The following is a 12990-nucleotide window of genomic DNA, read 5'->3' on the forward strand; positions in this document are numbered from 1 at the left end:
ACGGAGTGGGTGGTGGTCGCCAACTACATTTGTGCCGTGACCCTGGGCCACCACCACATGCGGGCAGCAGCCGTCCACGCTCCCCCATACCTGGTAGTACGGATGGTGCAAGAAGGAATCTGGGCAGCCAGCTAAAGCCATCGGCTCCTTCTTCCAGTTACATCGACGGATCTGCAGCGCCTACAACAAAGACAGACCGTGAGAAGCTGGACCGGAGGAACAATGAACTCCTCATAACTTGTTCGAGAGCAACGTGGTCAAGGGGGTAGCCCTTAGACACCCCTCGGGTGGTCAGGTGCTCGGGTGGGATGTCTACTCATGGGGGTACCCGCTTGCCTTCTAACAGAAGGAGCCTGATGCCAGCTACAGAGCCGTGGGGAGTCTTCCGCACGGTCCCAGGGCCTGTGGGGTGAAGGGGGTGCTGGCCCATGGCGCTGACCGCACACCTTCCCAGGAGCTCCCAGGGACCCCTGGGCTCTTTCCTCGTTACAAATACTAAGTCCCTGAAGACTTTATCTTACTTTGGCAAGGACGGATTCAGCCCCATTCCAAGGAGGCACCAAGGCGGCTGTGTGCATGCCGGGTGTCCCGGTCACAGCCAAGATCGACCGCGTCTAAGGGCCCCCCGGTCAGCTCCACACTCTCCCTGAAGGCCTCGGTTCTGTGACCACAGCCTCTGAGAATAACACTCACAGAAACGGACTTCTGAACATACAGGAAAATTGCCGGACCTCTAAGTGAGCTGCAAATACCAGCAGCTACATTAAAAAGCACACTGCCTCCTACAGTGAGCTCCTAATATGCGCGAAACAGAGATCCTTTTCCTTTTTTAATTTTTTTTTTAAGATTTTATTTATTTGACGGAAAGCACAAGCAGAGGGAGAGAGAGGGAGAAGCAGGTTCCCCGCTGAGCAGGGAGCCCGACGCAGGGCTCGATCCCAGGACCCCGGGATCATGACCTGAGCCGAAGGCAGACGCTTAATGACTGAGCCACCCAGGCGCCCCTGTCTTTTTCTTTTTTAAACTACTGTGGCACAAACCACAGGCCTGCAGCATACAAAGCAGCCGAGTCTCCCAGCTGAGTCGGACAAAGGCCCCTCCCTTCTGATACAGAGAGCTGAGGCTGGGGTGAGGGGCAACCAGCAGCTTGGCCTGGACTGGGGATGGGTCATCCCTTTGCCTTTGAACACAAAAAACGCTCTGCCAAACTTCCACGAAGCAAGCTTCTCCGAGATACATCTTTCCTTCTAAATCTCAGGAGTAATCAGAGAGTGGGGCGTGGATTCCAGGAACAGAGGCAGTGTCTTCTCCTTCAGAAATCATCAGACGTGAATACATGTTCAGGAATGGCAGCATATGAACTCTCCCCATCATAATCAATCCCAGAGGTGCACGCCCTGGACCCTTGGTCCCTTGGTGGCCCAGACACCCTGAATGATTGCTAATTCCGGGCCACAGGAGGCTTTCTTGAGCCTCTGTACTTGCAGCTGTTGGTCCCAGCTCCACCACCAGCTAACTTACTATACCCTGTAGGACTGAGCTCAGGGATCACCTCCTCCAGGAAGTCCTCTCAGACTGCCTCACACCAATCACCACTGCTCCAAGATGGCTCCGTCAGTGTCCCTTCTGAGCTCCTGGGCCCCACGCTGGGCTTACATCCATTTTTCCATCTGCCACACAGAATTGTAAATGCACCTTCCCGGTCTCACTCCCCCCATGTAAACTGTGCATTCACTGTGCCCCAGCACCCACGCCAAGTGTGGACGCTGCCTGCCTGTCAGGCCCCCGCTTCACTGGGCTCTTGGCATCTGGATCCAAGCAGGGTAGGTCTCACGAAGGGGACTGTGAGGGTTATCCGTGTCACCCCATTAGAGCAGGAAGAAAACAAAATGACTCCAGGACAGCCGCCCCACCATGTCCGGGGGCCGCCAGCAGGACCACCCACCTCTGCTACACAGTCCCCAGCACAGCCCCACGCCTCACCTCCCGCGCACCTGTGGCAGAGAAGCTCCCTCCAGACACAGTCTGAGGTTTTAAGAATTCAGAAATCAAAGACTCACAGAAGCTTCCCAGGGGAAACCTAAAATCAGATGGGTGCATGAAAGTCAGGATATTCATTCCATCCCCTGAAATAGCAAAGAAATCAAGGTAAGGCCCAGTTATGGGCTAAACGGGGTCCTCCCCAAAATTCAGAAGTTGAAGCCCTAACGTCCAGGACGCACAATGTGGCTGAATTTGGAGGTGGGGGTCTTGAAAGAGGTGATAAGGTTCCAGTGAGGCATTAGTGTGGGCCCTGATCTGGTGTTAGAGGAGATCGGGACACAGACAGGCAGATGGATGACCGTGGGAAGAAGACACGGGGAGGAAACAGGCATCCGCACCCCATGAAGAGAGGCCTCGGAAGGAACAGCCCTGCCCACAGCTCGATCTCAAGACTCTGGCCTCCAGAGCCATGAGAAAATAAATTTCTGTGTTTGAGCCACCCAGTCGGTACTATACTGTTCTGGTGGCCCTCGAAAACTAATTCAGACCCAAGATATAAAAACACTACTAAACTGTCATTTCAGCTAAAAGGAACAGAAGTGCCCTAAACCTGGAACATTTACTACCAACCACCTATGTTTCCTGCGAGTGTGTAGGATCCTTTAAGCCACCTGGACAGAAACCAAAGAACAATCCCTAAGAGGCTGCTGGGCTCACAAGACGGCGGGAGCACTCCACTCCCTGCATGGGCACAGCTGTGGCGGGTCACCTCCCTCTAGGCTCTGGCCAGGCCAGCAGTCCCCAGCCCCGCAAACCTGGCCCCCGGGGTGGCAAGTCTCATGTCTCGAGGCTCCAGCACCAACCTAGAGGCTGTTCTAAAAGTACTCCGTGGGGGCACCTGTGTGGCTCAGTTGGTTAAGCGTCCGACTCTTGGTTTCGGCTCAGGTCCCGATCTTAGGGTGGTGAGATCGAACCCCACGTCGGGCTCCATGCTGAGCACGGAGTCTGCTTGAGACTCTCTTGCCCTCTGCCCCTCCCCACTATGCATGTGAGTGCACTCTCGCTCTCCCTCTTAAATAAATCATAGATAGATAGATAGATAGATAGATAGATAGATAGATAGATAGATAGATAAAGTACTCTGTAGGCATGGTTAACATCTGTAATCACTGGACTTGAGTAAAGGTGATCACCCTCCATAATGGGCGTGGGCCTCGTGCAATGTGTTGAAGGCATAAGAGCAAAGACTGAGGTTTCCCCGAGAAGGGATTTGGCCTCAAGACTGTAGCAAACTCCTGCCTGAGTTCCCGGACTGCCAGCCTGCCCCATGGACTTCAGACTTGTCAGCCCCCTACAGTCACATGAGCCAATTCCTTAAGATAAATCTCTGTACAGACACATACATGTTTCAGTTCCTCTGGAGAACTCTGACGTATACACCCCAACCAACCACGGCCAGCTCCCAGGACCACACGGTGCTGCCTCCTGTGGGCTTCCCCAAAGCCCATGTCATGTGGGTCTGATGAGTCTGCGTGGACAGCCTCCCAGCCCCGGGCCCTCCTGCAAACACATCTTCCACCTCTTCAACCTGCAGCCTCACTTCCCTGGGACGCTGTTTTTCTCCCCTCCACCCACATCCCTGCAGGCCTGGGGGAGGGGTTCACAGCCTCCTGGCTCCCTCTTCTGCCGCAGAGAATGGGCCTTCCCGGCCACTCAAGGACCCTCTCTGCACCCACACTAAACCGCTGCCCCACACCTCCTTCTGCCACTGTTGCCCACACTCCCTCCAGCTCACTCCTCACCCGCTGCTTGCCCGGCCCCATATGCCTCCAGAACTCTGGGATGTGTTCAACACGTGGAAACACGTTACTTTCCCCCTGAAGCTTCAAATTTAATGGGTGTTGGAATGCCAAAAATATCACATAAACATGCCAATTTTATTACCTAAATATGACCTCTGAAAGTATTTACCAAGTGAAATGGCTTCTCAGCCAGAAAAATATGTATCCCATAAGCCCTGTAGAGTAGGTTCCTTTGGGATAGGAAAACTATAGTTAGATACACTAAGAAGATCAGAGTAACTCTGGTCTCTAATAAAATGTCTCAAACCCAAAGCTAACATCGTATTTTATGGTGAAAGATGGAAAGCTCTTCCCTAAGAGCAAAACCAAGGTGAGGATGCTGGCTTTTGCATCTTCTACTCAACATTGCATTGGAAGTGCTAGCTAGAGCAATAGAGCAAGAAAAAGAAATAAAAGGCACCCAAATCGGAAAGCAACTAATATGATCTCTGTTCACAAATGACATGATCTTATCTACAGAAAATCCTAAAGATTACTAAGACATGCCTTCAATCTAAAGCTAACAAATAAACGCATTAAAGTTGCAGGACGGAAGACTGACACGCTAAAATCAGTTGTATTTCTATACTCTAACAAAAAAATCTGAAAGGGGGATTAAGAAATCGACATTCAAAACAGCATCAAAAATCACAATTAGGAATATATTCAACTAAGGAGGCAAAAGACTCGTACACTAAAAATTGCAGATACTGCTATACGAATATAAAAAAGATATAAACAAGAAAAGCACCCTGTGTTCACGGTTTGGAACATTTAATACTATTCAGATGATGATAATACCCAAAGCAATCTAGAGATTCAACGCAATGCCTCACAGATTCCCTCCAGCATTATTGCAGAAATTGATAAAATCTTTCTAAAATTTATATATATTCTCACAGGGCCCCAAATAGCCACACACACACACAAAATCTTGAAAAAGAAGAACAAAATTGGAGGACTCACATTTTCTGATTTCAAAACCTACTACAAAGCTACAGTGATAAAGATAGTGTGAAATGGCAGAAGGACAGCCATAGAGACTAATGGACTCGAATAAAGGGCGCAGAAATAAACCCTCATATATAATGGTTGGCTGATTTTCAGCGAAGGTGCCAGGACCATTCAATGAGGAAAGGACAGTCTTTTCAATGAAAGGTTCTGGGAAAATCGAATACCCACATGCAAAATGATGAGGTTGGACTTTTGACCTACACTATCAATGAACATTAATTCAAACGGGTGTAAGACCTAAATGTAAGAATAAAAGTATAAAACTCTTAGAAGAAAACCTAGGAAAAAGTTTCCATGATGTTGAATTTGACAATGACTTCCAGAGTAAGACACCAAAGGCATAGACAACAAAAGACTAACTGGACTTCATCCAAATTAAAAACGTTTGTGCAAAGGACACAATGGAGGGAGTGAATAAACCCACAGAGAAGGGCAAAAGAGCTGCAAATCGTGTATTGGATAAGGGATTAATATCCAGAATATATAAAGAACACCTACAACTCAACAGTAAGAAAATAGATCACCAATTTCAAAAAATGGCCAGGACTTTAACTAGACAGTTCTCCAAGGAAAACATAAAAATGACGAATAAACACATGGAAAGGTGCTCCACATCACTAGTCATTAGGGAAACGCAAATCCAACCACCATGAGATGCCACACAAAATCACAGGTGTTGGTGGGGATGTGGAAAAACTGAAACCCTTCTGCCTTGCTGGTGAGAATGAAAAATGGTGCATTCTCTGTGGAAAATGGTATAACAACTCCTCAAAAACCAAACAGAGAATTAACATAAGTTCCAGAAATCCTATTTCTAAGCATTTATCTCAAAAGAAGTGGAAGCAAGGACCCAAACAAATCCTGTACACCCATGTTCATAGCAGCACTGTGTACAATAGCCAAAGAGCGTGAACAACCCAAGTGTCCATCAACAGATGAATGAATAAGCAAAACGTAGCAGATCCATGCCGTGGAATATTATTCAGCCTTGAAAAGGAACACTTTGATATATGCTACGACATGGATGAACCTTGAAGACATGATGCCAGGTGAAGTAAGTCAGTCGCCAAAGCACAAATATTGTAGGACCTCACTTATATGAGGCACCTAGTATAGAAACAAGAGGGAGAAGTTTGCAGGGGCTAGGGAGAAGGGGAGTTTGTTCAATGGATACAGAGTTTCTGTTCGGGATGAGGACACAGTTCTGGAAACAGATAACCGAGATGGTTACACAACATTGTGACTGTACTTAAGTCCACTGAATTGCACACTTACAAATGGCTAAAATAGTAATTTTGTGTTTCATATATTTTATCCCCAGTTTTAAATATCGGAAAAAATGGCTATTCAATGAGCTTCCTTTAATAAAATTAACAACTTCTGCTAAATTTTTTTAAAGATTTTATCTATTCATTTAGAGAGAGAGTGGGAAGAGAGGCAGAAGGAGTGAGAGAGAATCTCAGGCAGACTCCCCAGTGAGCACGGAGCACAATGCAGGGCTCGATCTCATGATGCAGAGATCACGGCCTGAGCCGGAATCAAGCGTCAAATGCTCAACCGATGGAGCCACCCAGGCACACCCCCAGACCCACTAAGTATTTTTTAATACAATCATGAGATTCAGCAGAATTTCTTAGGATGATAAAACTTGAAGATGGGAAAGGCAATGATTGCATATTCACTTTTATACAAACTTTTTTTTTTTTTTTTTTTTAGATACCACCAAGCTTCCTGGTCACACTTGTTCTACCATTTGGAAATTGTTTATGGCTTGTCCATTTTGGTTTCTCTTGAGCAGCCATGCCCTCTCTCAGTTGTGTGACTCTGCGTAACCCAAATGTCGGGCTGGTGAAATGGAAACCCCACTGCAAGCCCTCCATAAACCCACCCTGCCGTCCACACCCGACAAAGACAAAGACCACGGTCATGATCTCTGCTCTCGTGGAGACTCCACCTCCATCCTGCTCCTCGACAAAAAAACTGCACTTTGAAATGTCCTACAACAGTAGAGGGGTGATGACTTTCTGTGCCACTTTGCAGAGAGTTCCATATTCAAATCATCAGCTGATTTATCAAAATGATGTGCTCCATAGCCTGACGAAGGGCCTGACAGGCAGGTAGATATTACAGCTTTGTACCTACCACAATAAAAGGCGTTCTCATGAACAGTTGTAGAATGACTAAGAAATTGTACCAACGACTGTTGTCTTTTTTCTTGCTTCGATGAAAGGGGCTTACGGATAAGGTCATCTTGCTGTGTTGGTTTCATATGTCTTTTTGACTATGAATTTTGTCCACTGCCAGAATGCATTATAAATAATGTATTGGGGTCTATTCCTTCTTTTAAAAAAGCTTTTATTTATTCATCTTTAGAGAGCGAGTGAGCGGGGGTAGGGGCAGAGGGACAGAGGAAGGGAGAGAGAGAGAGAGCTAGGAAAAAGACTTCCTGCTGAGCATGGAGCCCAATGCAGGGCTCGATCTCACAACCCTGACATCATGACCTGAGCCGAAATCAAGAGTCGGACGCTCAACCGACTGAGCCACCCAGGGACCCCGGAGTCTGTGCCTTTTAATGGAGTTCTGAACCTGTGATAAAAATTTAAATAATCTTCACCATGAAGCCTGAACTTTCTTATTAGACTATAGTTCAGAAAAATAGTTCCAGCAAAGCCAAAAGTTTGCTGATCCTAGAATCAACATTTTTCTCAACAACGTCAATATTTACACTTCTGGGTCCAGCAGCTGAACTTCAACAACGCCTTTGTTCTTTCTGTCTCATGTTTATTTGTTTTTCCATTTTAAGGGCAATTTCTACTAAATTAAAGTGATACAACTATCTTAAAATTTTAAAACATTGCACCAAATAACGCTTTTTTGGCGTTCCTGAGACTCTAAAGACTGGCACGCATATGCCTTTCACATCACAACCAACTACACATTATGCTTGTGGCAGATTTCAACTGTCCAGCGCCACCCCCCTATCAGGATGACTCCATACGCTAGAAAAATCGACTACGATGCCAACAGGTGCGCTGAAGGACCCTCGCCTCTCATGACACGCCTGACGCATCACACTTGGCACTGTGCTCAGGATCCATGCAATCCACTCTGATGTGTTTTCCTTACTGAACATGCCGTGCGTGACCTACTAACTTGATGCTTGGCTCGACAATGGGATGCAACCCACAATCTGAAAACAGGGTCGGGTTCGGGTTTGTACGTAGTGCCTGCAAGCTCACAGGCTTCCCTTGCACAGGGATGCAGGACGGAGACAGCTGCCCACTGGGCCTGATACTCTGTCCCCACCTCCCCCCACCCACACCCCTTTACTTCCTGGCTTAGGGCAGCGGTCCGCTTCAGCCATTCCCTGGCTAACTCCCGAGCTCCCACGTGCGTCACCACCTCTGACCTACTCTTAGAAAAACACAACTCCTCTGCTTAACACAACTAGCCATCTCCAGCATCCCTAAAGTCACCGACGGTGCAAGATGGAGTCTTCCCATTTCTACTCAGCCACAAATCCAAAATATGCATTTAATACCGCTGGGAAAATCTAGTATATCTACTTAGGGAATTTACTATATCCTCTCTGGCATGTCCATTTCCGACTTTCTCCTCACTGCCCTCTTGGGATATGCGGATGACACCCAGCACAGGCAGTGAACTGCTCATCGCCCCACCACCCTGCTCCACGGTCACGGCCAGCACCTGACATCAATCCTATCACACTTGTACCTGGTAAATGCCTTCTTGTTCAAGCACTTGTTAGTTGGAATATGCCCCGCTGCACCCAGGATGGTGGGGACTCCAGAAGGTCTGCACGCTAACGGGACTAACTAGCTTCATTGTTGGTGGACAGGCTAACTAATAACATTTAATTTAAAAATAAAATCAAAAAGAGAAGCTGCAAGTCTTATATCACTGTAGGACTTTTTACAAAGAAAGCTATCCCTTCCATAAAAGCCAGGGACCCTGCTGTTTACCAGGAACAATTTAATTGACCGACGTTCATGACATATCGAGATAGTCACCTGTGGATCTGAAAACAGAATATTCGCATTCTAAATCACAATAAATGCATCAAAAGAAACTCATAATACTTCAAATATCAAAGGGAAAATAGAAACCAGGCGATGAAGACAGCATTCAAAAAAGAAACAATTTATTCCAAAAACAGATGACGTGTAGCAAAAAATGTCAACTATTTGATTGGCTTCTTTTCCAAAATAATCATCAACACTATTCCAATATTAAGAAAAAAAATACTCAAAGCACATTGAAATAGAAATGCTTTAAAAAGAGAGCCAGGAAGGGAGGGACAGAGACGGAGCGGGTAGAGACACAGGACAAAAGTCAAGCGCGGTGACGAGCTCGGGGATGGGGCCAGCGAAGCACAGGGCCACGCGAGATGCTCGTGAACCGTGAACAGCAGAGCACACGGCCCACGGTGTGGTTAGCAACCAACCACAGTGCTCACTCTTCACCCTCCAAACAGCACAGTGTCTGCATGCAGGGGGCTTAGAGTAAGTGAGCGAACGCTACACTTCGACAAGAAACTCACACTGAAAACAAGAACTCCATGTACAAAATGAAAGCAAAGGAATACAGTATGTTTTAATCGTACGGTAATCTTATAAATGTTAACAAAGAAATAAATTTGGAGACTCAACAGAATTAGAACTTTTATTACAGATAAATACCAAAATCAAAATAATCTTTAAAAAACACCCTTAGGGCGCCTGGGTGGCTCAGTTGGTTAAGCGTCTGCTTTCGGCTCAGGTCGTGATCCCGGGGTCCTGGGATCGAGCCCCGCACTGGGCTCCCTGTTCAGCGGGGAGTCTGCTTCTCTCTCTCCCTCTGCCCCTCCTCCCTGCTCACACCCTCTCTCTCTCTCTCTAAAATAAATAAAATCGTTTAAAAAAATAAAATAAAAAGCACTCTTCTGATAGAAAACACTGCAGATAAAACAGACTGAAACCCACACTCCTACCACCTTTGCCCCAACATGTAAAGAAAGCAATGGACTTGGATGTTCTTACTATTGATTATTTCAATTTGTCAAGACAAAAAAAAAAGATGATTCACGAGTGCTTGTGTAGAACAGGCAGCGGATTAGGTAGGGATGTGCATGTATATGTGCAAACACACGCACGCACACATACGCCCTCACACTACGATCATCCCCACTATTGACAAGAGTAACATGAAGCACAGTGGTCAAGGTCCTGGGGCCAGCGATGGGAAAGAGACAGAGGTGACCAAGGACGTGATGAAGCTCAGTCCATAAGTCCACGCTCTTAACCAGAACCCCCCACTCCTGTGGTTTTCAAATGAGGGTCCCTGGACAGACGGCACAGGCACCACCTGGGAACCTGTGCACACGCACATGCTCCAGCCTGGATGCTGACCCGCTAAATCAGAATGTGGGGCCCTTGTGTCCGTGGCCCAGCACCAACCACGGGGCACCTCAGGTGTTGGATCAGCGAAAATAAAGTCTTGGGGATGTGGGCACTGTTTTAAGCTCCCCGTGTTCCCAAACTTGAGAACCACTGCTCTTGTCTCTTTTCTTTACATGATTAATCCTTTTTTATGATGTTTGCGAGGGGGAAAAATTGGGAGAAAGTTGCAATAAAGCTTTGAAGAGTCACATTCTGGAAGCTGGGGAGGGAAAACTACCACAACTGAAATAAACAATATAATCAGTTCCTCAAAAGGCCACACCTGAATCCTAAGGGCCAGATTCCCACAGGGAAGCTGCACCTGGTATGTTTTAAAAATCTATTACCTTTTCCTATGCAGACAGAATCCCTTCTAGAACATGGCAGCGGGGGGGGGGGGGGGGGAGGCAGGCCAAAGAGCTATACTCAACGGCAGAGAATGACCTCATCACTTCAAACTTCAGGGTTTCAGGTCCAAGGGTCTGATTTGGCCCTATGTAAGAGAATGACCTTTGACTTTATACACTCTCCGTCTTTGGTAAGAGGTCTGTTTGGAATATTCTATTCAAGTATCCACAGTACCTTACACCTAAGTGCTTTGGTCAGCCTGCTGACAGAAAACCAGCGAAATTTTGAAATGAAACACGGTAATGGCCACGCTCTTCACTTATGTTACTTGTGTGGAGCATCGCGTCCTCAAACGATCCACGTGGAGACACAATAATTATTCCCACCAGACAGGCCAGGAGGCTGAGCAGAAGCTGCTTGCTTGGGTCACCCACACCGGCCATGTGTGCAGTCAGCCCTGGAGCTCTGCTCTGCCCAAATCCAAATCCCAAGTCCTGAGCTCGGATGCGGGGTCCCCAGGGAACGGGATCTGGTCCGTGCGAGGTCGGAGAGGCCAAGGCTGGACGTTGATATTCAATTTCCAGCTGCCTCAGCCCATGGGCACTGGGGTCTGAGAGACGGGGCTCCACCTCGGCTGGGGTTAATACGCACGTGTGCAGTGACATGCTAAGCGCCGGACAGCATTGCTACCCCAGTTCCCGAAGGCTCCTGTAAGGAACGACCCAACAGACTCGAGGTACCCAGCAATGGAGGAAGTCAAGAAACAAGAGAGTGAGAGAAGAGAGTACCCACAGAGAACAGCAGGGACTACACACGGGCAGAGGGGCCTCACGACCTCCCTCATAGACGCATTACCAGGGCAAAACCACACTGGCCTCGGGTCATGAAAACAGAGGCAAAGGGGGTCCGTGAGAATGCTGCACCCCACCTTTCCATGCCCACCTTCCCAGAAGGGATGGCCTTCCCAGGCCTCCATGATGGCTGAACACCTGCAGCTGACCAGAGGAAGCCCACATTGGCGCAGAGCCCCAAACAATTCGGAAACCCATGGGGGGACCATCCCCACTTCACAGATGAGGACATGGGCTTTAAGGTGAGGATGACCTGGCCAGGGCCGCCCGGGGGTGCGCAGGACCCCACAGGCAGGGAACAGCCGTGGCATCAACACGGGTAGCCGGCCCAGCAGGTGGAGAAAAGGAAGGATCGGAAGCTCTTGCAGAGAAGAGCATCCTACCTGTGTGACCAGGGGACACCGTGGGGAGAAGGAAAAGCATCATGATGTTGAATTTAAAACATGGATTATCGGGCGCCTGGGTGGCTCAGTTGGTTAAGCGACTGCCTTCGGCTCAGGTCATGATCCTGGAGTCCTGGGATCGAGTCCCACATCGGGCTCCCCGCTCAGCGGGGGTCTGCTGCTCCCTCTGACCCTCTTCCCTCTCGTGCTGTCTCTCATTCTTGCTCTCTCAAATAAATAGATAAATATTAAAAAAAAAAAACAAAAAAACATGGATTATCTACACAAAGGCCTAAAATCAGGGTCCTCTTTAAAAAACTTACTTTCCCTGATACACACACACACACACACACACACACACACACACACACACCCCTATCCTTTAACTCATTAACGTTTGGTTTTCACTACTGGCGTCATTACTTAGGATAATCCTTGACGGTTGAGATGTATTAATTATTACAAATTACTGAACAAATTACTGTGGGTGCCTTCTAAGGGCCAGCTCTTTGCAAATCCAAACACAAAAGGAGAACAAAAATGAAGAGACTGAATCACTTAAGTGAAAAAGGTTAAGATGGAAGTGCCTGGGTGGCTCAGTCAGCTGAGCGACTGCCTTCGGCTCAGGTCATGATCCCTGAGTCCCAGGATCAAGTCTCACATCGGGCTCCCTGCTCAGCGGGGAGTCTGCTTTTATCTCGGCCCCTACCCCCACTTGTGTTCACTCACTCTCTCTCTCAAATAAATAAATAAAATCTTAAAAAAAGAAAGAAAGAAAAAGAAAGAAGAAAGAAAGAAAAAGAAAGAAAGAAAGAAAGAGAAAGAAAGAGAAAGAAAGAAAGAAAGAAAGAAAGAAAGAAAGAAAGAAGAAAGAAAGAAAGAAAGAAAGAAAGAAAGAAAGAAAGAAAGAAAAAGAAAGAAAGAAAAAGTTAAGATGACCATGATACCACCCACATGGCCCACCACGTCCCTGACCTACCGCCCCAGCAGCCCGCCTTTCAACGACGAACGAGTGGCAACAGCGCTGAAATCCCTCGGGTTTGTCTCTGCAGCCTGCAAATCTGGTTCTCTAACCATTGGGAAAGTGATTCGAACTTAATCAGAAAAATTAAGGAAGGTCTGTAAAACCGTG

The 12990-nt window shown here is 47.5% G+C and overlaps 1 protein-coding gene across 1 annotated transcript in view; it reads right to left on the bottom strand.

The window, feature by feature from the left end:
- Nucleotides 1-12990, bottom strand: part of GRB10 (growth factor receptor bound protein 10) — a 171694-nt gene that overhangs the window by 114963 nt on the left and 43741 nt on the right. Inside the window, exon 3 of the mRNA XM_088018287.1 lies at nt 91-180. Coding sequence (XP_087874413.1) covers nt 91-141 — 51 coding nt within the window. The 5' untranslated portion in view covers nt 142-180. The remainder of the gene's footprint in view (nt 1-90; nt 181-12990) is intronic.

Source organism: Eumetopias jubatus, unplaced genomic scaffold (assembly GCF_037043125.1).
Source record: "Eumetopias jubatus isolate StellerSeaLion01/CBP00866 unplaced genomic scaffold, mEumJub1_p1.0 scaffold_14, whole genome shotgun sequence".
Taxonomy (NCBI): Eukaryota; Metazoa; Chordata; class Mammalia; order Carnivora; family Otariidae; genus Eumetopias; species Eumetopias jubatus.